Source organism: Oryzias latipes, chromosome 14, assembly GCF_002234675.1.
Source record: "Oryzias latipes chromosome 14, ASM223467v1".
NCBI classification, from domain to species: domain Eukaryota; kingdom Metazoa; phylum Chordata; class Actinopteri; order Beloniformes; family Adrianichthyidae; genus Oryzias; species Oryzias latipes.
In genome coordinates, this window is record NC_019872.2 from 15,620,145 (window position 1) to 15,646,445 (window position 26,301).

The 26,301-nt window shown below is 41.1% G+C and overlaps 2 protein-coding genes across 3 annotated transcripts; both read right to left on the reverse strand.

Moving 5' to 3' along the window:
• Positions 1 to 1,066: 1,066 nt before the first annotated feature.
• LOC101165750 (insulin receptor substrate 1-B) lies at positions 1,067 to 12,186 on the reverse strand. Its single transcript, XM_011483581.3, has 3 exons — positions 11,448 to 12,186; positions 7,296 to 10,403; positions 1,067 to 3,587 (listed from the first exon to the last, which is right to left on the reverse strand). The coding sequence occupies exons 1-3, from the start codon at positions 11,794 to 11,796 to the stop codon at positions 3,580 to 3,582; spliced, it is 3,465 nt and encodes a 1,154-aa protein (XP_011481883.1). The 5' UTR covers positions 11,797 to 12,186; the 3' UTR covers positions 1,067 to 3,579.
• A 1,847-nt stretch (positions 12,187 to 14,033) lies between these two features.
• Positions 14,034 to 25,529, reverse strand: olgc5 (guanylate cyclase OlGC5). 2 transcript variants are annotated; one of them, XM_011483573.3, is made up of 19 exons: positions 25,117 to 25,529; positions 23,336 to 24,351; positions 22,952 to 23,253; positions 22,458 to 22,830; positions 22,274 to 22,358; positions 22,052 to 22,163; positions 21,842 to 21,961; positions 21,684 to 21,764; positions 21,392 to 21,568; positions 21,161 to 21,317; positions 20,920 to 21,069; positions 20,626 to 20,774; positions 20,392 to 20,555; positions 18,805 to 18,997; positions 18,083 to 18,257; positions 17,540 to 17,638; positions 16,312 to 16,406; positions 16,129 to 16,211; positions 14,034 to 15,943 (listed from the first exon to the last, which is right to left on the reverse strand). In XM_011483573.3, exons 2-19 carry the CDS (start codon positions 24,192 to 24,194, stop codon positions 15,862 to 15,864), a joined length of 3,456 nt encoding a protein of 1,151 aa, XP_011481875.1. In that variant the 5' UTR covers positions 24,195 to 24,351; positions 25,117 to 25,529; the 3' UTR covers positions 14,034 to 15,861.
• Positions 25,530 to 26,301: the final 772 nt, after the last annotated feature.

Here is a 26,301-nt window from a genome sequence, read left to right on the forward strand (position 1 = left end):
TAAAAAAAATTATCTGAGAAACAAGATTTTTTTATTTTTAAAACGAAAATTTGGTTCACTAAGATTGGAAATGCGATTGTTCATTATTATTCAACCTTCTGAGAACAAATGCATTGTAAAATAAAATGTAAAAAAGGAATTTATACAGGTACCTGGAATTTTTACTGTTTGTGAGAATTTAATTTGTTTTATTAATTAATTATAATTTCTTATCATATTTTAAAAAAAACTCAGATTTTAAAAAAAAATCATAATTTCTACTTGGTATACGCAGCCGTCACATATGAGTTGTTTTAGAGATGTATAGCTTCAGGTTCAAAAATAGTTGGCTGAAATCAAAAAATATATTTTCAATGGATACAATAACATTTAAATGTGTCTTATGAATTGTTCATTTAAATCATTTTCTGCATCTTTGCCCAAAACTCTACAGCGATAACTGGATTTTTTTTAGCATTTTGAAATCCCACCTGTCAATTTATCAATTTATAATTCTCTCTAGACTGAAAGATGTCAGGAGATGGCTGCTTTGGTCGACTTCTCCACTTTGCACCATAAAGTTGTGATGACAAAAGCTCAAGCAATCAATTAAGCAATTATAGGTAATTGGAGTCTTGACACAAATGATGTTGCCAAAAAAGAGAAAAAAAAGACAAAGCAGAACATTGTTTTTATGGGTTTTGGTTCCAGCTCTTCCTCTCTTAGGCATTTTTTTTATCCTGATCTCAGACTTAGTAAATAATTGATTAGAACCAGCAATCTGTCAGGTTTTTACCTTCACATATAAATGTATTCCTCAGGTGTATTGAGGTTTTCTGTGCTCACATCGAGGCTGCTCATTTTTCATCGTGATGCTCTAGATACAATTTTTCTGAAATTACGCAGCCGTGACCTTAACATCTACCAAAATACCATCTGTTTAAATGGGGATTAAATAAACCTGTCCTTTGTGAACGGGTTTATCCTTTAAAACTCTGACCCGGGGTGGCTTACTGTGCAGCAGTCTAGACCGACTTCCCTTCAGACTTTAAACTTTAAAACACAGCAAGCAGAAGACAAAGCTTTCTTTCATCTTTTATATCACTTTTTTCTTTTATCAAAAGAAAAAAAAAAGTTGACGTTGTCTACATCACAGACAAGAATCATCAATATTCTGTTTAAAATAATTTTGGCAGGAATAGAAGGATCCCCAAGCCCAGCCCTCCCCTGAAGAAAACTCCTCTGTACACAGTAAAACTTCACATACCTATAATTTCTCTTCAGTCTTTTTACAACATTATCAAAGTAGGATCATCGCCTTTAAAATAATCATGATGCTCTTTTCAATGCAGGTCTGATCACTGTCCTGACTGTACGTCTGGTATCCTTTTCCACACTTAGAGGCTTCCACCACCAGATGCCATGAGAGCGGGAACCCTGCGTGTGCTCAAATGTACCCCTTCTTCTGCATGGTCCTAGTGAAACGCCCTGCGGGGGGCTGTACAGTAAGACCAACTGTTGCGTCTGCTCCGATGTAAGATTATGAGGTACAGTCAGAGAATCACGCTAATCCCCAATTACCAGAGATGCACTGCCAGAATAACAGATTTATAAAGGTTGACTTGAACAAAAGAAAGATGGGTCTGTTGAGAACGTCACTCCTGATCTCAGGAGATGTGATGTGACAAAATAAAAGCCAAACTTTGCAGACGCAGAAGCTGCAGGCTGAAGATCTGTCAGATTCATGAGCAGCACTCACATCCTCCCAGTTGTGAATAAGAACTAAACAGCTACTTGAAATGCATCTCTTTCTCTATAATGGCATGAACTTGAGCAGCAAGGTCACAGCGATGGAGCTGGTGAGCACGGTGACGAGGATTCCGCTGAATGTGGAAAAAGCTTCCCGTGTAAGAAAAGCAATCAGGAAAACCCTCTTCGTTTGTACCCTGTTCACACACACCCAGTGTCCCAATGATTGTGGAGAAGTCTTTTCACAGGCTCTGATGACCACCATCCATAACTGGATCCTCAGAGTGATAGATAATGTTTTATAGCTCTCCTAGTGGGATGGTTTGGGTTTTTTTTAAGGTGTTTTTCAAATCCAAAGCAAATCAACGCCAATGCTGACTTCACATCTTATATACAGGAAACTGCTCATTTGCTCTTAGTGTAGAAACTGTGAAAGTTAAAACCTCAAAAAATGGATTTACTATTAAAATCCACACAATGTTGAGTCCCAATTTACAAGATAAAAAATAAAATCAATAAAAAAAGACAGCAGGGTCAGAAAAATGTGGACACACCTTCCAAAAGGGAACGCTAAACAAGAAAAAAAATGTTTTTTTCTGCAAGAAGAAGCCAATCAAAAGTACTTGGACCGTGTGCTTACTGTGGCTGAAGGGTTAGGCACTGCAAAAAAATGTACAAAAATTAAAAGGTTGTTTCTTCTGAAGCACAGTAAGGCAATCTAATTAGAGCAGAGCGGCAGCAACATTTGCACAAACTTAAAAATTGGACCAAAAAAAAAACTTTCCCCGTTTCCATGTTCCATGTTCAGATCACCTGTGTAAAAACAGCTACAATCAAAAAGGAGGCACTTTATAAAAGAGTATATAGTTTTCTAGCCTATATAGCATTAATCAGTATACTGTGTATTTTATATACCATTGTAATGTGTCACTTTATATTAGAAATGCGGTAGTTTATGCAAAAAGAACTACAGTATGTACTATAGTTTTTGTCAGTCTATTTGCATTGCTATAATATTTACCATAGTAATGTACAACTTAATACAAAAAACTGGTTGTCAAGTAAAGTATTTCCACTTTTTTCAATGGTTTTGTGCTACACAATAATTATAAACCTTAAAAAATGTGTTTGAGGAATATTAAGTATTTTTTTTATAAAACCGATGTACATCTTCTTGCTTTTGATTTTCCCCCCACATTTTATACAAAACAGATCAATCTGTATTTCTTTGACTCTTTCCTTAAAAATATCATTGTGATGCTTGTGTCTCTTGGACAAAAGAAGCCACCATAATACTAGTTAGAGTTAACACAATTTTGAAACCTTAAAGTAGCACAAAAACAGTGAAAAGGAGATATGTAGGTTTTTATGGGCAACTGTTCCTTAATAGGTCAAATGAGTTTAAAGTGACAGGTTGCAGTTAAACCTTAAACCACCTGCTTTCTGAGGAAGAATAACACCTGATTGCATTTTTGCTTTCAAGCATTTCTGCGTCTGTTTGGAGGAAATTCTTAGAATTTTGTCAGATTTTCTCAAGTTAAAAAAAGTGGCCTGTTAATCGAGTCACAAATGGACGACAAAAATGTCATAATTACTAAAAATACAGCAAACCAACCAACGACTTTCCTTATTCCCCGTCTGGACATGGTGTTGTGTGTACATTGTGCACGTGTGTGTTTGTTTGGCAGACATTTGGTTGACAGAAAACAGCAGACGGGACCGGGGATGAGACTTCCAGGGTCTGAGTGTTCAGACTCCAGTGAGCGGTTGTGTTGTGGCAACAGACAGTCATCTCCTCGCAGGTGGAGAGTGGCGCTCTGACCGCCGTTGCCATCCGGACCAAGGCGGAGATCAACAGTCTGAAAGAAAGACAGTGGAAGAAGGCGGAACTTTAAAGGCCATCCATTAACAAGCAGTAAAGTGGAGTTCATCATTTCCAGTCTGATGTAAGTGTTCACACTCTGAGTGCTAAAGATGATGAACCAGTTCTGTCAAGATTACAACTTCACTTAAGCATACTGCTCTTGTTTATTCTGGAGCTCCTGCTGGCAGCTTGGGTAAATATCACATGATGCTCCATATCGTTCTGGAAGGATTTTCAGATTGGCCATTGTTGCACATGTCAATATTGTGTGCCTTTGACTCAGATTTATCAGGTTTATTTCCCCTCTTTATGAGCCACCTGAAGAACACAGAGTGCTCTACTTCTGATTGTGTCAACTAAACTCAATCAGATGCAGCAACAAGTAAACTGCCAGGAAAAAAAGTGCTAAAAATAGTACCTTACTTCACAGAAAATCAGACTATATCAAAGTTTGAATGGTTGAGTAGGTCTCAGTACTCATCAGATTTTTGTTCTTTTTGTAAAAACAGTCTTTCTTTTAAGGAATTTTTATAAATAATACAGCAGTTAAAAGAATTTGGGGGCTATTTGTACTAAAACAAAAGGTAGTGTCAGCAATAAAGTTTAATTAAGGCATTTTACGGCTGCACTTAACTGAAAGTGGGGAAAACACTAAGCCTGAATTAATAGCCATTTGACCACAGAGTGGCCTTTATTACATCAAACTGACACCAACCACTTATGGTAGATCAGAAATAAGTTGACAAGCACTTCTGAAAGGAATATAACTTTTTCAAAGTGTGTGTTTTTTAAGTGACAATGACGTTCCTCTTCTCTGCAGAATCTAAACAATTCAGGGCTTGGATGTAAATATGTTTGGATCAAGTCCCCTGTGCCAAAACACCTAAAGCTAGACTGATATTGCATTTCTTTTGCTTTGATGGTTATAAATCAGCTTGTGCACTCAACAAGTGTCCCTTGTGCATAAAATTCTACAGCATAATACTTCCACCACCCTGCTACACATAATGTAATATCACATGACCACTAAACAAGGCACACAAAAATCAATACCCAGGTTTTTACAAATGTTCATATATAAAACTTCACACATGTCAGTGGCCATAGTGGTGGAGAGCAGCTTTCTCAGGGGGAGTTCCCTTAAGACTTTGAGGATATTGATCAAACGCTGTGAAATCGTATCACTTTTGACTTTTTCCTGCTGTTTTTAGATCAGAATTAGTCTTGATGTATTTAGGAAAGATGCTATATATATATCTTATGATCAGATACCAGAGGATTTCTGCACTTCTTGCAAGATTGACAAGTTTTTGGCTAGAATTTTAAAATAATTCATTTTAATCAGAGTCTAATGATAAAAGACTGATCAGGTGTAGTTAGAAAAAAGAAGCTAAAGCAAAAACCATTCAGCCTTTGGCTTGCTTTAAATACGCATAAAATCACTGATCCTGCAGCTGCAGTGGTGCAAGCACTCAATCTATGCTTTTTGAAATATTATTTTTTAAGGTCTGAATTATAGCCTAAAAGTTGAATGTGGTTCATTTGAATGGGAGCAAATTAGGCTGATTGCATCTAGATGTGACAGTGAGTTTACTAGATTATTTCAGTCTAAGTGAATCGACTATTATTTAAATTTACAGCAATTTATCAAAAACTGCAGAGCAAGTTGTGGTTCTATTTATTAGACATTTGGAGCCTTTTTTAGGTTTTAGGCATTAGTACAAGAACTGGGTATTACTGTCAAAATACTGATTCTATTTCAGTTTGCAAAATTAGGATTTGATATACAATTTAACACATTTTAATTTAATAGTTATTGTATTTTTCAATTTTTTGCCTAAAAAGTTACAAGAGATTGATTGCTTAAGTACAAACATGGATTTATATGAGTAAATATTGTCTTTTTCTGCAATAAGTGCAGCCACCAACCTCACCGTCAGCTTTCATGCTCCCACCTGAAACGGAAAACTGCTATTCCATATACGTGGAAGCAAACGATTGTCATCCTTAAACATGAACCGCTCATAAAGTGTCATCTGTGCATCGCAAGTGAAACCTCAACCCTGCAGCCAACAGCGCACCCACGCATCAACATAAACACCTGGCCTCGGTTCCATCCCCTCATCCTCTATTCATGTGAAATGGCTCATTACCAGCAGACAAATCAATTGGCTTCACTCTCTCAACACCCACTTGTGAAAATAAGAGACTCTACAGACAGCCCAAAGACTGGAAACAGTGCTGCCCACCAGCTCGCAGTCGCGCTCCACATCAGCTCAAGATGAAAGGAGAAGTGACTAAGACTCAGACAGGAGGTTTGTCTGCAGACTATGTGCATCAGAATTTGTATTCACTTAGACAAACATTACCAGGAGACTTGTAGTTTGTTCTTTTAGGAAACATAAAAAATGTTTCATCTCCTCTGGCATTGCCATTTCGTACATTTATCTTTATCCACTTAGCTTTCTATTATTTCAAAGCTGAAAACATACAATTTATACAAAACTTTATGCAGCAAAACTCTGACAAGTGTGATGATGAAGCATTTAAATGAGCTAAAGTTGTTATTTCTGTTTTTTAATACCTTTTCAGAGCCAGATTTTCCTTCAATGTACTGCTCTTCCTGATTTTCTAAAGGACTTTTCAACCATTTATGTAAAAATTAGCTATTTTTTAAAAACTTTTTTAATCCAGACTTACTAGTTTACCATCTTCAAAAAATGTAAAGACAAATTCTGCCAAGATTTTTATTTTGCAAACACTGCACAACTCTGAATCCCTGCATTGCTTGCCTCTTTGTGTTTGAATCCTCATTAACTTTAAAGACCCACTCCAATGAAAATGCTGTTTTTGATGTTTTTCACGTGCTCTTGCTGCATTTTTCTCATGATGAAGGACATATATAAAGAAAATTAGGCTAAAAATTGCCTTTCTGGGTATGTCTTGATTCAAATTGTTGTGAATTGTGAGCAGACAAAAAAAATGACGGTTAAAAAAACGTAGCTGTTACGTATGTGCTACAATATTGCTCGCCATTCTTGTTGCATCACTAATGTTAGCTTGGGGTTGTGAGGGACTGTAAGCTAGTGGGGGACAGTGCAAAGGGATGACGGGAAATGAAGACTTACTCTGGCTTACACTGCTCCAACAGTCCCACTCACAACTCAAAGGGGGAATTTCTGAGGAAGTCCTGCTGCTCTGCAGAAACTATGTCCTAGAAAATGGCACAGGTGTTTTGATTTTGGCTAAAAATCCCAAAATGGCTCAGACATAATCCCTGTGAGAACGCTCAAATACAGAGAAAAGACTATAAATACTGAGGGGCACCTGTTGAAAGGTTTGGCTGCTGTTAAAAAAAATTGTGACTATCCAAAGATTTAGAAGTTATCATGTACTTTGATACATAGTGTAATTTGTTAAATATTAATTTATTTTCCAGTTATTACAGTTAAAGAATTTTGTACAGGAGTAGCACAACTTACTTATAGGTTTGACATTTTTGTTTGACTTTTTGCTCATTTTTTTAAAGAATTTCTCAAATGAAATTTTAAAAAAAAAGCTTGTTCTCTTCTTGTTTGTGTCTTTTAAAAACTAAATGTATAGTTTAACAGGATATGTACAAAGTTTAACAGCCAGATTATCAAGTTACTCCATCATAAGGACTCTCATTTTTAAGGCTGGTTGATAAACCTGCAGCACTCACCTTGACCATCTTTTCTGTTGTTCTGGCTTGCTCTTAGTTCCTCTGACTTATAGAAATCAATGCTGGCATAAGTGTTCAGGCCAGAGCCAGCACTGCTACCCATAGCACCTCCGCCCATATTGTAGACTGGAGAGGAGCACTCCACTCCAGCTTGAGGGCTCTCCTTCATGACCAAGTCAAGGTCAATATAGTTAAGGCCTTGTTCTGCAGATGAGGTGGAGGCTTGTGGCGGGGGTGTTGCAGACTGCCCATTCTCCCACAGCGAGCAGTCCAAACCTTGCCGATGACCTACTGGCTGACTGCCCTCTGGGAAGAGGGAGGTAGAGGAGGGTGGGTGATGTATTATAGAGGAGGTCGACTTGAATGTCTCAGAGGGGTGTCCTTGCTGGTCATCTCGGACCAGTCTGCTACTCCGGTCAGGAGACTGGAAAGACTTGACAGGGGAAAACCCCAAACTAGTCTCTGGTTCCATCTTTAAGGACTGATTTGGGAGGATGGCAGGTCCTATGGAGATGCTGGGGTCTGCACATTTACTGTCCATAAAGTGGGTAGGAACATCTGTTGGCATTTTTGTTCTGAATCTGGCACTGGCTTTTGCTGCCAGAGGAGAAGGCGTGCTGTGTTCATGTCTAGCCTGGGGGGCGACGGTTGGTGGGCTGCCCTGATGGGTGCTACATGTGGATCTAATACAAGTTTGGGGTAATGAGGGTTTCCTCAAATCCATGCTGACGTATTCGGGAGAGGTGGATATTGGGGCGGAGAAGCTGCGGGGAAGGTTGGCGGGGCAGAACAGTGGTTTGTTCACGGGTCGCAGAGTTGCATGGATAACAGGTTCTCCGTGCTGAGATCCTGCACATCGTCCTGCATCTGATTTACTGTCTTCCTTGAAGACAATGCTGACATACTCACCAACGGCCTGAGACGCTGATGGCAGTAGATTCTCCTTGACCCTGGGAAGGGTGTTGGCTTTCGTTATGTCCAAGGAAATACTGAGGGGTCGCCCCTTCCTTTGTTGCTTAGGGCTCTTACTACTTGATCCTCGTTTTTGGTGATGACGACCTTCTTTTGTTGATGTCCCCGCACTCTTGTATTCTGCTCCGGCTCTTATAAGACTTAACCCCCGCCCTGCAGATATTGACCTGTCTTCAAGGCTTTCACTGCTGGCAGAGCTGGAGGAGAAAGATGAGGACGACATGGAGAGCTGGCAGCCCCCCGCAGAACCCACTGAAGTTTTGTTTTTCTTGCTGTACCCCGCCCCACCTCCCACTCCAATGTTTTCATGTCCACTGACGTCTTGTTTTCCTTCTGCTGTGCTTAGGTCATCCTCAAAGCGGGTATAAAGAGCATGCTGGTAAGCTCGAGGCAACGAAAAATAGGAATTAAGCATTTTTGGTTGCAGCTGGTGCTGCTCGGGGTGGGAGGGTGGTGTGCTGCAGGCGGAGCGGCTGCTCAGAGGGGAGACATTTATGTAGTCGCCAACATTTCGGCTCTCAATACTGGCTCTGCAATCCCACATCCCCAGTCTGTACAGGTCTGTGGAGCTGCTGCTGTTAGGAGACATGACCATATAGCCCTCTGAGCTAGGCTGGTGGATGTGCTGAGGTGGAGACACGCTACTGTTGGGTGTCATGGCCATATACTCGTCATCTGCTCCAGGTTTAGCACTGGAATCAGACACACCTATTGAGAGGGAGAGCAAAACAGGAGGAGATGTCACTCCAGGCAACATTGACATGTATCCACTATCGACTAGTCCTGTGTCCACTCCGCTCCTGCTTTTTCCTGCCCTTTTTCCACCCCCCCTTCCAGCATCAAGCTGCCCTCCTCTACCCGCTAAGCTTCCTGAGCCCTGGTGTAAACCACCTTGCTCTCTATGAGTATTCTGTGACATGATGGCATATTCTTCATCGTCCTCATCGTCCTCTTCTTTTCTATGTGGGGTGAGGCGCTCGTGGGAAGCCATGGGCAGGGAAGCCCTCTTGCTCAGCAGCCTGCGTTCCGCTTCAGATTCTCGGCTGGATGACCGCCGCAGAATCCGCCTGCCTTTGGAGCGATGGTGAGAACCGAGAAGAGCCTCTCTCTGCCCCATCACTATGTAGCTGGAAGCTGTTTCTCCATGGACGTGGTGTCCAGAAATACTGGGGATGAGCAGGGAGTGCTCCCCAGGACTGGAACCGTACTCGTCCGAGGACCCATAGTCACTTGGAGAGCCTGAAACAGAAACTCTTTGAGAAACACGAGGATAGGAGCAGATAGTCATGCCCCCCACAGCAGCCCCCACGAGGCCACACTCTGATCCATGACCAGAGCTGGAGGACAGGCTTGGGGCTGGAGACGGAGCAGGGTTGGGTGTGTATCGCGCAAGGCTGAGGGTGATCTTAGCAGGAGTTGGGGCTCTTGTCGGTTTGGGCCTCAGTGTTGGCGTTGTTGAACAGGATCCGTTTAGACTTGGGCTGGAGCTGGCCCATGTGCCTCTGGCACTAGCGCCGCTTTCTTCCGACCTGGCTCCTATACTGGCTGTCCGTGCTCTTGGGAAGCCGTGGCGTAATGTCGGTGATGTACTCGTGCTGCTTCCTCCAGTTCCAGGAGTCTCCGTGCGCGCTCGCCTGGAGAAGCCCACCTGGCTCGGGGGCAGGTTTGGATGATGACGCCGACTCGGGACGCTGATTGGATTTGAAGAAGTCCCGCCTCCGCAAGACGTCCCCACAGACTGAGACTTACTGCGCTGACGAAACTCCTCACTTAAGGCCTTCATGGCCTCCAGTAGAGTCTCGTGCATGTTTTGAGCCACCACAGAATCATCCACTTGCATCCAAAATTCTCCAGGACCAGTGATAGCAGAGCGTCCTACTTCAATGAAGAAGAAGTTCTCCGAATGGCCACACCGGCGAACATTCATCAACTGCAAAACAACGGCGGCCACATCCGAGTTGAGTTTGACAAAGTTGACTGTCTTATCGGTTAGGCACAGCCGGTAGATGCCCACTAGGTTCCTGGCGTGTCCCAGACCTTTAGGCCAGACCTTAACTTGCCATACTTCTTTAAAAGTTGGAACAGGAGATGGAGAGCTACACTCTCCACTACTGCCGTAGTCTTCAGGAGTTTTACCTGGGACAAAACCAAAAAACATAAATAAATAGTTATAGAAAATAAACTGATTAAAAACAAACAAATAAAATCCAAATGAACTAAAGTATAAGGAAATACTGGTGTATACGTGCAAGAGTGTTTTCTCTATGTGACATGATTTCATTGAAATGACTTTACAGCTTCTGCAGGTCATAATGCATTATTTAAAAACAGCTTAACTGTGAAAAATCACCTTTTTTTTCTCACAAAAATAACAAAAACACTGCTCTGCTGCCATTCTCCTGTTAGGTTATCACAGCTTTAATGTGACTAAGCAGCGTCTGAGTGTCCACCCATAATGTAAAATGTAATTGTGTTTCATAGTGGTTAAGCTGTGGTCTTCACAAAATGGGGAGTGTGTATTATTCCAGTGCGCATCTCGTTAGGGTTCACAACAACACATTAGAGCCGGGCAAGCCCATCAGTCTGAACGAGGCGAGGGGGAAAGGGGTGGGGGGCATCATAAGATTTTTAAAAAAAATGTAAACATACGATTGAGCTAGAGCAAAAAATAAATAAATAAAAGGATTCCGAAAAATAAGAAAGGCGCTATTTCCAGGGAGATCTCCACACCAGCAGCGCAGAGGAGCGCAAATGTAGGTTAGAGCTGTGCAGAAAAACAAAAACACGGGCTGCAGCTGAGTGCACCGCGATAGGCTACTACTATATGATGCATCCCTTGGATGGTTGCTATATGCCCACTGCGCCATGCAAAAACCCACCGCCATGTGAGAAGATCCGCATTTCAGTCAAAAAAAAGGCGCTCATTCCGGATTATTTGTGCACATGAGGAATGCATCGCGTCTCATTGTGCCAACAGGCGCAGATTAGGACAAACCAGCGCGTATTAAAATGTGCTGCACATGCCGCCCATAGCGTGCAGATCAGCCCAGTCAGATGCTCCTGTTTAAAAAAAATAATAGCTGCACCCACTGAAATCATTTATTCAAATCAATGTGGAACACTAGGTAAAACATTTTTGAGATGGTGCAGAAACACCGAGGATCACTTTTCACATCTTACAGTTGCACTGAAGGTCCAGCATCGCCTGGTACCACTCGTTCTGGACCTCCTCGCTGTCCGCGGCGATGGCAAAGCTCTCGCTGCGGGTATAAAGGACTATCATGTGCTTGTTCTTGGAATCTGCCCGCTTGTTGATGTTGAAGCAAGTATCCAGGTTCAGCACTTTCTTGGGCACCGGCGATTTGCTGCGGAATTTTTTCTCGTTCTCGTAATACTCCAGTCGAGCAGGACCAAGCTCCGAGGCCGACCTCAGAACGAAGAACCGCCGGTGCATTGATTTATGCTTGCGGAGGTAGCCGCTTTTCTGCACGTCTTCATAGTTCTGCGGCTCGCCTGCTTGGTTCTCCATGAGCGCGGTGGGGGATCACTGAAAACAAGGTCGTGGTTTTAAGGCGTGAAGCGCGAACCCATGCGGTCTCATCCTTCATCAGCTACATCTCGTCCCCGCCGCGTCCACATTAAAGTGTGAGGCATGTGTGCGAGGGGCTCAGGATGCCGAGATCACCCGAAGCATGCTTGGGGGTATGGTGTCATTCTTCTGAGTCCGGCGGCTGCAGGAGGATCCGCGCACGGAGCCCGCGCCGCGTCCACCGCTCCGCGTCCCGCAGCCCAGCCCAGTCCCCCGGTCAAACCACGGCGCGGTTCAGCTGCTCGAGGACGTCTCCTCCTCCACCTGTCTGAGGATGCCCACAGCCGGAGTGCGCCGTTCAGACATGCAGGGGAAGCGCTGCACTTCCGATTCAAACTTTCAAATTAAAACAACAACAAAGAGCATGTTTACATACCTGCAAATAATGATATAATAATAATAATAATAATAATAATAATAATAATAATAATATCAATAATAATATCAATAATAATAATGATATAACTATCAATAATAATAAATAATATTAGTTATTATTAGTATTAGTAGTAATATTAATAATAACGTTAATATTATTGTTTTATTATTATTACATCATTATAACAATAAAACAGACTTTACATGAGTTTATTTCTTATGACTCCCTGGTAGCTCGGGAGTGGTAAACCTTAACCATTCTCATTAAATCCCATATTTAGTGTCATTGAATAAATAGAACTGTACTCTTTAAACTGATAAAGGAGAAACTAATTATCAATTTTAAAGAGTTCCCTTGTTGAAAAATGTTTATTCTCCGAGCTACGTCCTAATGTAAAAAAAAAAAAAAAAAGAAGTTCCAAATGGAATTCAGGCTGTACATTTTATTTGTTCGTTTGTTTATCTATTTATGTTGGTGCTGGGTTCCTATTGACTTAAATCACTAAATCATTACTTTTTTTTGTAACGTTTGTGAAGGTAGATGAAAAGCTTTTACCAAGAAATTGTGATATTTTTTTTTTATCACAAGGACTGCAGGTGTTTTGTGCTTTTATTTCGAAAGCAGCTGTGCCAAGCTTCCGGTAAGTTCCTGTCTGTCTGCGTTTTACTAGACTCGCCTGCTGCTCAGCTCGCACCTCTAAACCGGCGTGTCAGTCAGTCAGGTACCCGAGACAGAAGCACGCTGAGGATCGCCGTGTCCCGCCGTGAAAAAATCACGTGGATGATCGGAACGTTTCAGGTGCATAAATCGGCGATTTAAGTCAAGGATTACTAAGATTATACAGTGTAAACAAGTATCTGCAGCCCCAAATTCACACCCTTCTGAAGGATGTCATGCAAATGCACGAATATCAGCTACTGCAAAATGCACAGCAGCATAATGGAGGAATGGGGATGGGTGATGACAGAGGAATGTCATTTATCCAAGCTTCTGGCATTTCAGTGCAAAACTTTAAGGATAAACTGATGAAAATAAATCCAAATAAATTAGCAAAGTGCAATATATCTAATAAATCTGTAATACTTTACATTTACTGGTCCTTTTATGAAGAGCTTTTCTTCTGATTTTTTTTCCCCAAATAGTGTTTTTACGGAGCACAAAGATAAAGTGTAGTGACATGATTTTCCGTCTTTAGTAATGGTGGCACTATGGCACCGCTTTCAGTCAAAGGTCAATCAGCAAACCAATGAAAAACGGAAATTTGAACAGTTTTGCTTATATGTATGTGTCAATCCTATCCAAAGTGACATCAGAAAATTTCAAATTTCCATCCATACATTTTTAGAACCTTTCGAGGTCACAGGGCTGCTGGAGCCAACCCAGCTACTGTTGGGTGAAGGCGGGACACGCCCTGAACAGGTTGCCAGTCTGTCGCAGGGCCACACACTGGCACGCATACTTAGGGTGAATTTAAAGTCACCAATTCACCTTTGAAGCAGGTTTTTTAACTGAGGCAAGAGTGACAACCACTGTTCTACCGTGGAGCCCAAAATTTCAATTTGTTGTGTAAAAAAATGTCATAAGCTTGCATGTGGCACTTTAAAAGAACTAGGTTTGATGTTTTTGTTAGGTGTTTCTGTGAGTCAATGGCCTTAAATTCAACACATTTGTCATTATGAGGACTAACTGGCCTATTTGAATTTACAATTGATTGATTGGTTGGTTGATTGGTTGATTGCATTTAGTGAGCTAGCTCTGTGGCACTACTGAAGCAAAAAAAAAAAAAAGACAACACATCTTTCACTAAAACAAGAATTTATTTACAGATACACACTGAGATCACTTTCCAAATGAACAGCGCTGCCCCTCTTTTGATAAAATCTACCTGTTTGGCAAATTGGTGATAAATCTAGAAAAGTTCTGTCTTGTGTTTTGATGAAGTCTGCTCGGATAGCCTTTGTAGACCCAAACCACTTTTGTGCTTTCCTGATCCAGGACTGTATACCATATACTCTTTGCCATGGATTTCATCAAACATCGATGACAAGGCAGCCCTGCTAAATGTTGTGGCAGGAAAAATGTCAAACAATTTGTTAATCAACTGATAAGATGTGCAGTTTTTTTTAAACTATACACTGCAATAAACCAGAACAGGTTCAAAGTGATCAGCAGCAAGCTGCCACGAAAAATGTGTCTAGAGTCTATATTCTCAAGGAGAACCCACATCCTGACATTGCTGTATCAATGTCAGCAACAATGCCTCTGCTTGCTTTTCAAATGCACTGTGATTAAACCCCTGCTTTTTAGTTGAAACCCCCTTTTGAGTCAGAGGATTTGGTAACTCAAGCAGAAAAAAACCCTCTAAAAAGCCCCTAAGTCTGCAGGGCAGAAACTATGTACACATTTACAGTATATACACATCCCCAAGCTGAAGAGAAATGACTTGGAAGGAGTCATCATCTTATTCTGTGTAAAATGCACAGCATCCCTTGGGGGGTGGGGGGGTGGGGTGAATGTGGGGTGAACGTTTGAAGCAAGAAGCCCCACAGACCCGGTCAATGTTCGTAAACAGGAGTTAATGGGTGGCCGACGTGTCCTTGTAAAAAGATGGTGAGACACAAGACGGAGCGGAATCTGCTACTGCAGCTGATCGTTTCTGTCAGGTCACTAAAGCCATCTGTGCAGCAGTGCAGAACAGACTTACTGGATCCAACAGGGTCTAATGCAGCGATGAACACGCAACGCATTCAGCCATGCATGCCGTAATAATGGACTGCACGCACGACAAATCTAACCCGCCTTTACCAGCTTGTTTGGACTCTTGTTTGCATACAATTAAAAGAAAAAAGATGGAATTGTTAAAACAAAAGGAACATAAATCGCTGGAGACTGACATGGGAATGATGCACTCAGTAAATCAATAATAAAGTGTGGTCTAAGGTTATATTACAATGAACATTGATATTTTTAAATGTTTATAAAATGAACATTAGATTTTCCGCATGAACAGCCTTTTCTGCACAATTTGACTTCATTTATTCAGATTTGTTTTACTGTCCCAACACCCAAAACCCTGACTGTCTGTGTCCTACCTTAAAATACTTTACTCATTGATGCTGGACTTATTGTGAATAGCTAGCAATAATTTCCAGACCAGTACAGTGTAATAGTTGACCATTGTGTGATCAGGGTTCCCATGAGAACATTTCTAAAAAACCTTCACAGTTTGGTATGCATATGTAGAGTACCTGCAGCAGAGCAGTGAAAACATCTGGCATTTGCCCTAATCTCCCCTTTTGGGGGATCAGTGCTCCGTACACCAGCACAGCTCTGAAATGTATTTGCACCTTTGACAGGCACATTATGTCGTACCTTCCGTCAAAAGCAACTGCCATCTAAGCACAGTTCCGTTGCCCTTACTGAATCTGTTTTTTGCATCCAGGAGTCATTGTTTATTGTGGCACTGCTGAGATCAATCTAAGAGGAAGCTCTGAAAAGATGCAAGAAATGTTACTTTGGTCTAAAAACTTGACAAATTTGTAGCAAGTTTGAGAAACCTTGTTTTGTCTCAACAGTTGCTGCTGCAAAGATTCTCCAAATCTTTGCCGTCAGGAACAAATCAAGGGTTATGCCTTCTTCTGTCGATCCAAGAATTTTTGTCTTCTATCGGGAGGAATCTCTTCAATAGTGATCCCAAAATCGGTTCCTCTGTAAAAAACAAATTGAATAATTCACATTTGTGATGTTTGGGAAATAACCAGCTAAGCAACAGTCACTCAAACTAATCATTTGACTTCACTAAGCTGTGCCAAAATAATACTTAAAATAACTTTGCCTATAAATGAGCATAATCGTGAATATGCTAGCAAATGGCAAAATGTTTTTTTGTTTACCCTTGAAGATCCAGAGGAACTGGCAGAGACTTCTTGAAGTCATCTTTCCCCACCAACCAATAAGTTGTCTCGATGCCTTTTCCCTGAAAGAGGACCATCAATTAAGCTTGAGTATGTTAAAAGCAGTTTGTTCACAGACAGCTCCTGTGTGTTTAATGTGAAACCGTTTTCTGTTTTATTTACCTTTAACTCAGTGAGGCCTCTGACATCAATCTTGTATCCCAGTTTCAGGCTGTTCAGGAGATTGACTGTGCTTTGGTTGACATGAACTCTGTAAGCTGTGGGAGGAAAAAATACAAAATAAGTAAAAGCCTTCACATTGTAAATAACCTTTCTTGTCTTCATGTTAGGCTATGTCTGTTGTTTTTGACATCCTGCAAGACATCAAATTACTGGCACATCCAAAAAACCGAGATAAAACTAAACATTGAGATTTGAGTCTTCGTATTTTAAAAATACGTAATTTGCAAGTCAAGGGCCTTTATGAGGCTTTCCTGTAAACTTTCATCTGTCTTCTACCAGCAGCACGTTGTGCGCCTTAACCCTTGTGCCATCTTAGATGACCCCACCCTTACATTGACGTGTTCTCCCTACCATGACAAAGGTGGATAAAGGTGGAAAGATTTCATGTAATCCATGGACACCAGTGAAGATCAAAAATCATTGAAGAAAAACGGTTCAGAGCACTGTCTAGTGGGTCTAGATGACCCAACTCCCAACGTTAAAGTGCCTAGGATAGCACAAGGGTTAAACCAGATTGATGCAAAAAGCACACCTTTTTAAGACAGGAGCTGATGGCACAACTTGACAAAGTGGGAAGCTGCACAATAGATAGCATTTAGACCACAGCATGCAACAGAAATCTCATTAAAGTTTAAATCTCTGAAAAGTTTGTGATTTGTCACTTCTGGGACAGCTGTAATTCTGAATTCAACCGCTTGGTGGCAGCAGATCACTCCTCTTAACAAGTCACAAGTCAAACATTTAAAACATTTTAAAGCAAAAACAGCAGAATGATCAGTAGAATGTATTCATTTGACATTAAAATCATTTGATTCGTTTGAAATTATTACTATTTTTGTGTGATATCCTCTGAACAAAGTTTCAATTCTTTTTCAAGTGTAAATAGATTTGATCAAACTTGTGTCATCAATATGCATTTTTATGTTCTCAAAGACCAAAAAAATGATTCATGACATTAAATTTAAAACTCCAATACGTTCTCTAAATCTGCTGATAGCCTTAAAGGATTAGTGCGAAGTGCTCTCTTAAAGCCCTGTCCAACCTCAACAGAATGTACTCACTGCATGAGCAAGTCACCCCCCCCCCCCCCCCACACACACACACACACCCTCACCTTTGTTTCTATCAGCCACCTTTATTAAAATACTAAAGAGCATACAACACTCACGCGATGATGTGGACTCCATTCGAGATGTGGTGTTGACAGTGTCTCCAAACAAACAGTACCGAGGCATCGTTAGACCAACTACTCCTGCGACGACCGGCCCTGCAGAGGCAGCATGCAGACACAGGAGCTTTCAGCATTTTAACATGAAACGAACCACTATTTCCTTTTCATATACCGGAACTCTGCATGTAGGATCTCCATCATCTGCTTATGAAGGCCAAAGCAATGCTCAACAATGTCTGACTGCATTAATTAAGTTACTGGATAGAGTCGGCCATCCTTGGTGTGCAGTGTGTTAATTGGATAACAGCACACTAAGTGGATAGAATTTCACTGTTCCAGGAACACGTTTCAGACAAGGATAGAGGAGGTAAAAATACCTTCTTGACTTAGCAGCTTTGGCTCTTAAACTCTTATTAGTTTGCATGATGTTAACGTTTTGTTCAATCTTCAGTGAAGTTTGGGTGTGTTTCAAATCTGTTGGATTTCAAATATTCATCTGTCATCGTCAAATAGGCAAAGAGGAAGAGGTGTACTGCTCACCTGAATGCAAGCCAATGCGGATCCTGATTTTTAGGTCAGGCATGTGCCTGGCCTTGAAGGTTCCGATGCAGTGCAGAATGTCGAGGGACATGTTGGCTATTTCCGCTGCATGACGGTTGCCGTTCCTTGTAGGAACGCCTGAGGCCACCATGTAGGCGTCACCTATTGTTTCCACCTAAGTGCAAAAATGAAGAAACATTCTGTTGTTGTTTTTTTCAACGTTATTCAAGAATTGTATTAAAAATAGATTTATCACTTTAACTTTCAGGAGTTTAACAAAGGCAGTTTAAAAAACAACAATAAAGGTCAATAAAAAATTAATTCTGTTAGAGTTGCTTTCAGTTCCATGAAAAGTTTTTTTTGTGTTCAAACTGTACCTGAAGAATATTTGAACTGTCTAGCACACTGGTTTAGTTGTTTTATTACTCTCTATCTAAGATTTGTTGCTTTTTGTGATCAATGTTGCATCTGTAGAATCTTTTTATGTTGTTTACATAAACAGAGCTGAGGAGCTGAGGAGGGCTTTTCTTGTAAAATTTTGTTAAAAGTGGAATAAAAAATACATTTTGTGTTCAAACTGTACATTTTTCCAGAGTATGATATTTTATTTTCACTACTGTTTTCAATGTGTCTGGAATACTGAATTACATTCAGAAACAACACTAAGGTGTTCATTTAAAAAAAATAAACATGTTGCTGAGAGACACTGCTGCAATCCTCACCTTGTAGACGTCATGTAAGGGAATGATGGCATCAAAGAGCGAATACAGGTCATTGAGTAAGTCGACCACCTCGATGGGCTCACTGAGAGTTGAGATGGTGCTGAAGCCCACAATATCGCTGAAGTATAACGTGACTTCACTGAAGTGTTCTGGTTCCACAGGCTTGCCCAGCTTCAGTGACTGGGCCACAGACCTGCAGGAGGATTATTGTTTACTGTCTGAAACATTTGTCATCTTTAACTGTTACGTTGAGTCTGCACAATTTGATTTACTATTACACAAGAAAAAATACATGAAAATCTAAAAAAAAAAAAAATGCACTCTGTGTTTGCTTAAAGACAATTAATTTTTAAACAGATAAAGCAAGATGGCAAGATGACTTTCCTATGACACAGAAACAGGGTATTCCTAAAAACCTGAAGGAAATTCTCAATAAGGTTTACTGATTTTATTTTTAGAGGGGATATATTTTTTAAGACATGGAATTATTTTTCGGTCATTTCGAGTTTACAGAACCGGATAAAAGGACGGATATCCAGAATTTATACATCTATAATCATTTAATATAACCAATTGTTTTCCTTTAGTATCTTAGAGATAAAGTCTCTTCTAAACTAGAATTTATAAAAACAATTTTCCCAGAACGCATCACTAATAGCAAACCAGGGTCTATCCATAAAAAATAAAAGTAAAAATTAACAAAAAAAAAAACAAACTTCAAAAGAATATCCAAGAATGGACAAACGGGAGAACTGTCTGGAAACTCTTGGTCGCTCTTGAGAGGTTTAAAGACTTAAACTTTGAAAAACATTTTCCGAAGCCCCCAGGAATCTTTTTTTTTTTTAAATTGAAAATAAAAATTGCCTTATGACAACTTTTGGGTTTTCTGTCTTTTCCCTGTGTCTCTGTCTCTTTATGAATCTGGCTCTACATGCCACACCGCCTACATCTCCAGCCACTTATCTATCACCATTAGCAGTTTATAAGGCCAGCTCATTCACTTATTCACTACCAGATTGTTGGTTTCCTATGATACATATTTGTAGACTCATTTAGAATCCTGCAGTCTCTGTGTGGCCCTGTCCAACTCTGCACCGGGCTTTGGATCAAAGCAAATGAATCCTGGAAGCCACCTCTTACTGTTGTCTAATATTTAGGATCCCCCAGACTTAAATCATTACAACAGAAAGCACTACCACATGAAAAATACATACTTTTTTATTATCTTTAATGATTTGGCAAAGAATCACTGACAAAAAGGAGAGTTTTTATGTGCTAACTGGTCTTCTCCCATCAACTTCATTTATCAAAACCCAAACACTCATTTTGAACACAGTATAAAAAAACATGCCTTGTGAGGAGTTAAAGTCACTTTTTAGTTTGTTTAATTTAGTCAAATTGTGCTTGGTTTCAGGAGAAAAACTCCAAACTGTCCAACTGCTGATCTACATAAAGTCATAAAAGCAGGAGCCTGATCTCAGAGACTCTCACTTTTGACAATGTGTTTGTTTTATTCAACAGCCTAAAGATGTTGACCACAATACTGCATTTTGCGGTGTCTTGCAGGAAAAGTTGAATGTCACTCACTTTGGTAACATCTGAGCCACCAGGTTGTCGGTTTTCTGTCTTTCCACCTCCAGCTCTTCTGTCCTCTCCCTGATCAGGTCCTCCAAATTGGAGGAATATTGTTCTAACATTCGCAGCATGGAGTCAATGATGTTGGTTTTCTTGGCTTTTGAGTTACCCTTAAACTGTGTGATTAGAGCAGAAGTCAGGATCATCCATTGTGACCCCATGAATGCGTGCTTTTAAAGTTTTTACCTGTTTGAAGATTTCCTCAAAAGTGGGCCTTTTGTCCGGTTCTTCGCTCCAAGCTTGCTTCATTAATTGTATTATATCCAATGGGGCCTCTTCCACAGACACAACAGGTCGACACAGAGGCGGAGACTCTTTTACCTTGCTGATAATTTCTGTAAAAACACACAGAATGAACATATCTGAAAAAGGGACATAAAAATCTTTTTTTTTAAAAAAGGTTAAAATGAGTAAAAATAGGCCTCTCTAAATCTTTTTATGGACATTAGCATCTTTAACATTGAGTAGCTTCCCACTCACCTTTAGGAGGCATGTCCAGCATGCAGAAAGGGGCGGAGCGAGAAACCACCTCCTGCATTATGATGGCAAAACTGTAAACATCCCCAGGAAAAGAGCCTTTTCTCCTCAGATTTAAGTTTCGTAACAGCTCGGGGGCTGTCCAAAGCAAATCTGAATGTAAAAAGAAAGAACAAAACAAATATTTTGTTTAGCTAATGTGCATTGGTGTTTTTACAATATTTTATATTGCACATGCTTTCACCTTCGGCCTTTTCCTCTTCTACGTCAACTTCTTGTGTGTTCATGATTTCATTAAACCCATAATCTGTCACCTTCAGCACAAAGCGCCCGTCGACAACACAGTTGCGGGACTTGAGTCGGCCGTGGATGATGTTGCGGTGATGGAGGTACTTCATTCCCTAAAGGCAGGAAATGTTTGAGGGGTTGAAAACATGATCACATGCTTTAGGCAACAGATGGAGTCATCTCTTACCCTGATGAGGTCCATTAACAAGGAGGACTTGAACATCCAGTCGAGACGCACATCTTCATTTGCCAGCAAATCCTCTAAGCTGCCCCTGATGCAGTGTTCAGTTACAATGCCAAAGATCCCAGAGTCAAAGAATAATCCCAGGTACAGGTTGAGGTTTTCATGCCTCATGTCTCGGAGCTGAGAGGAAATGAATGCCCCATCATATCTTTGTTAATAAAATCACTGCTTTTAGTCCGTTGCCACTTGCCTTAAGGGATGTTCTGACCTAAACATTCATCCCATTTTCATTTACCTTAACAAAGAGCATCTCAGTGCTGCTGCTAACAGATGACACTGACCCAGTGGGACATTTCTTCAACCAGACCCAGTCTCCCTAGGATGGAAATAAACATTTGTTTTCTCAGAGCCAAAACCTCCATAGGGTAGCAAAGTTTATTGAGTTTTTCTCACCTCATATACAGCAATGTTTGAGCTGTCTGGCGTGGACGCCAAGTAGCTGCGGCCAGAGACTGAGTGGTGCGGCGTCTTCAAATCCATTTGGCTTTTTACAATGCTCTCATCATTCAGCTTCTGCTCGCAGGTAGAGATTTAAAGCAGACGATTAGTTTAGACCAAATTACATTCAATATTTGAGTATATGTGATTAGGCACATAACTGACCCTTTTGCTGACTTGAGTGTTGATGAAGACAAGATCATCGAGGGTTAGGACTACTTTTGATGGCCCGCCGTTTCCATCACCCCCAAAGCTAAAGCCAACCCTGCCTTCTCTCCTGATCAGAGAATCACGATGGTTAGTCACAGCAAGAAGACCTGATTTTCACAGCAAGCAGATCTGAACTGTAACATGAACAGATGTTTCTTTAAAAGCCATTTTACGTACTTGAATCGTAATATGATGTTTGCTCCAAACCCGGCAAACAAAATGAGTAAAACAAAAACAAAGAATGCAGTCGTTGAATCCCAGCCTTGAGACAGAGAAGACAAAATTTGAGTGCATTGACCGTTCAAGAAGCTGTCAGATCAGCATAACTGCCCTCCTAGTGTCAAAGCTGTGACCTGCTCACCTCCACTGCATGCAAAGTATGGGCTAAACCAGCAACTCGAGTCGGTGTACGGGGTGCTGCCTGCAAAATGGACTGAACGGCCAAGGTATCTCAAACCCCCAGTCATGGTGTCTGTGTGAGTTGGGTGAAGAAAATGGGTGGAGTATAGGGAGTTGCCCATGCCGCTGTAGTCCAGGACTACGTAACCAGCTTGCATTCCTTCACCGTTTCTTCCAGCTTGCAGGGGCTGATTGAAGCCTTCAAACTCAAAGCCCCCCTCACTGTTACCCAATGAACGACCAGTTACCCAGTGAACTCCACTGGCGCGGGTTTGTTCAACAGCCATGGCTATGTAGTACATCATGTTATAAATGGTACCAAAGAAAGGAGAAACCTAAAAGATTAGATATTTTATTATTAGAAAATACATGTTTGTGTTTTTTTGTTTGCTTATCTCTTAAATAATTATTCAATTTCATAATTTTGCATTCACAATATTTAGAGAGGAGCCTCACCTGCTCTGCCGGAGTGGAGCTGCGTAGTTCAAACCTATCTTGTGCATCTTTGAAGGCCTCATAGAAATTACGCTCTCCAGACTCCATTGTGATGGTGAGAACTCCATCAAAGGCTCTCCGGAGCTTGGTGTCATTTCCCAGCATGTAGTAGAATGCGTCTTTGTAGGGCAGTGAGTAGAGAAGAGTATCGTAGGGAATAAACACATAGCCGCGGTCTATCATACGCATGGCTAAGGCTGTGGTCAGAAGCTGGTATTGGGCTTGGCCACCAATCAGGACTGAAGGCATGCACATGATGATCACTGCAGAAAGAACCAACATATTTGTATTGTTCCTGTGCATGCACATGTGCAGGTTTTTGGTTCATGTTCATTTGGAACTCACCTCTGACCCGATCTGCTTCTCTAACTTTCGCCAGGGCACTGCGAGGCCCATCCTTCTCTGTCTCCATGGTGACAACAGGGTTAACAGGAAGGCCAAGGGCCCTCAGGGAAGAGGCTAACTCGTGTCCTGTTGCTTCCCACAAATCGGTGTCCTCTGAGATAATGGCCACATGGGCCCATCGAAAATACCGCAACACAGTAAACAGTACATTGGAGGACAATGGCAGCGGCCTCAGAAAAGTGGGAAACATGTCTACAGTTTTCATGTAGGGCTTCAGACAACCCCAAGAGAGAATCCCAACATCCCACTCTTTTGTGTACAAAGCTGCTGAGGAGCAGTAACCCGGGTTGGCTGGACCCAGGAAAGCAGCTCCATAACCTTCCAGATCTGAAAAGCGAACTAGGGCACGAGTAGACTTACAATCCTCATTGACCAGTGCATAGTCGTACCAGTAGCCTCTGTTGAGGTAGGGGTTTTTGTTGATGCGACTGATGGCAAGGCGGGCTGCCAGGTCAGGAAGGGCTTTAGAATATAAGAGGTCACAGGTCCAGGGTCCAACCAAGGCAACTTTGAAAGTTGTGGCCCATATTTGACAGGGGAAAAAAGAGATTATGAACAAGAACAGAAGAGACAGTTTTTCCTTCCAACTCCTGAAGAGATGCATGGAAGAGAATGGCAACTGTGGTTTTGATAGTGATGATGTTAGCAACAAAGCTGACAATGTTTTGAGCTGACGACATCCTTCAGAACTACTTGTTGTTCTTGTGTCCTTATTTCTCTTCATTTTTGTTGTACTGTGCCACCATGGAGGATGGTAGGCCAGGTTGTGTAGACGACAAGAATCTCTATGATTTGTCATTTTCTTTCAACAGCAATCCTGACGCTTCAGCCACAAAAGGCCAGATGAGTTTACGACGATGTCAGTGTCTGCTTTGATGGGAACACCTCCCTTGGCACTCTGAAGGTCTTTACTCCAAAGCTGTGCTGGTTACAACATAACCCCAAGCCACCGCTGGCTCCGGAAAAAAAAATCAGAACATGAAAGAGTTAGATATTGAACAAGTACTGCACCTAGAAGACATGGCTTATGCTTTATCTGAATTTGGATCCTGCTGAGTTCTTCAATGTCTGATCTCATCAGCATCCATCTGGCCTCATCACTGAGGAGACTGTGCCTGGGATGTCCCTTGGAGAATTAATGGTATATGTCTAACAAGCTGATTAGCTTTGCCAAGGCCTTGGAGTTACAAGAAATGCCAGGTAACCAAAAGTTAAATCTGGCTCAGGGTTTCCAACCTTTTTTTCCTCTAAATCAAGTCTTTTTTCCCCCAATTTCAATCTCCTCAGAACTTTTCAACCCATTTCTTGGAGAATTTGGTCATTTTTACTTAACCAAAAGTAGCTTTTAAATAACAGTAGCTAACAAAGAGCTAGCAATCTGAGTTATAGTTAGAAACAAATGAAAAGAAATAAAAAAGAAGTATTGCCAACTCAAGAGCTAAATAGGAAATAAAAAGAACTCTAAGGAGATTAATGATGACAGTGGTTTATAAGAGACTCAGTTAAGATGACCACTAGGATGTACTCTACAGCCAGCTCAAACAACTAATATTTAAACATTTCTATATGAAGAATGAGCCAATAGTTTTTCATATAAAAAAAAACATATATGTTGTGATAGCATTCCCGGATCCGATTTTTTATTGAAAGAATTGAATGTACGGTATTTCAGGAACTTAAAGATGGTTAGTGTTCTGTGTTTTAAAGGAGGCTATTCTTACCTGGAGCAGATTTTCTACACAGGTCCCAAATCATGATTGGAGTATTTGTTCAAATAGCACCATCTAGATTCCAAGTGGATTGAGAAAGTACACGGCATTAGTAGTTAGTGTTTGTTTTCCAATGTGAGAAATATTCCACATTCCAAGTGAGGAAAAACAAAAATAATAAATCCATATGATTATCTAATATGCGAGTCGCTTAAAGACAACTTTAAAAGTGAAAAATCTCCACAATTCCTGTATGATCGTGTTGTCCTTGGTTTGTACTGGAATCCACCAGCAAGCACAAGCAAGTGAGAAGAGTCCAGCCTCGATCCTGAGCTGGGATAGGTAAAAATAGATTTTCTGAAAGTTGGGGAGAAGAAACTGACAAGCTTTGACTTCTCAACCCCTTTAGCCTTTAATCCATACTAGTGTGGGAAGAGTGGTGTGTGTAGAGGTGGAGCTAGCGGAGGTGAAAGTGGAATCACGCTCCCTCCATCCGTTTAGAGAAAACGATGATTAATTGTGTGCTCTCATTAAATCAACTATTAAGGGATCTTAGTTCCCACACTAAACATCACAAATGTAACTGAAATTAATTTTTAAGATTTTTAAGTCAGTACCAAGAGAAAATGAGCAAAGGAAAGCAGATCAGGAAAACTGGTTAAACTAGCACCCACCCCCACCCCCCCATGATCTCAATGTATGCAGATGAGAATCCAAATTAAAAGAGAGCCAGAGACAGCTAAAGTAAAGAGAGTTAAACTGCATAAGCTTGAGCACAGGGCTCAAAATATCTCATGTGTTATCTGTGCTAAGCTACTGCAACACAACTACCTTTTTGAGCAAGTTTTAGAAGGAAACCCTTAAAAGCCATTTGGGACAAAAACTCACAGATTAGGCCCAGCCACACCTCTGCCGCCACATCTGTATATGACGGTCTGCTGTATATGTGAGGGTAGTTTTCCTCTTGTCTTACACATTTATAGAAAACTCATTGAAGTAATCAGATTAGTCAGGTGAGGCCTTTGCTAAACCTATTCACTTGCGTGCAAGCCTCTTAGTGACATGGCTGACAGCACCGTGAGAGATCACTCCACAGCAAGGTCAGAGGCACGGGAGGTCCAGCCGAGCAAGTTCACACGATGGAGATTGCAGCACTGAAAAATATAATATTGCTGGGAATTAAGAGTAAAATACTCA

Coding starts and splice junctions, on each gene's coding strand:
- LOC101165750 (XM_011483581.3), bottom strand. CDS start 11,796: ATGGAGAACCAAGCAGGCGAGCCGCAGAACTATGAAGACGTGCAGAAA. Junction 10,404..11,447: donor GCTGGACCTTCAGTGCAACT/GTAAGATGTGAA, acceptor GTTTTGTCCCAG/GTAAAACTCCTGAAGACTAC.
- olgc5 (XM_011483573.3), bottom strand. CDS start 24,194: ATGACAAATCATAGAGATTCTTGTCGTCTACACAACCTGGCCTACCAT. Junction 18,258..18,804: donor CCTTACATGACGTCTACAAG/GTGAGGATTGCA, acceptor TTTTGCACTTAG/GTGGAAACAATAGGTGACGC. Junction 17,639..18,082: donor CCGCATTGGCTTGCATTCAG/GTGAGCAGTACA, acceptor CTGCCTCTGCAG/GGCCGGTCGTCGCAGGAGTA.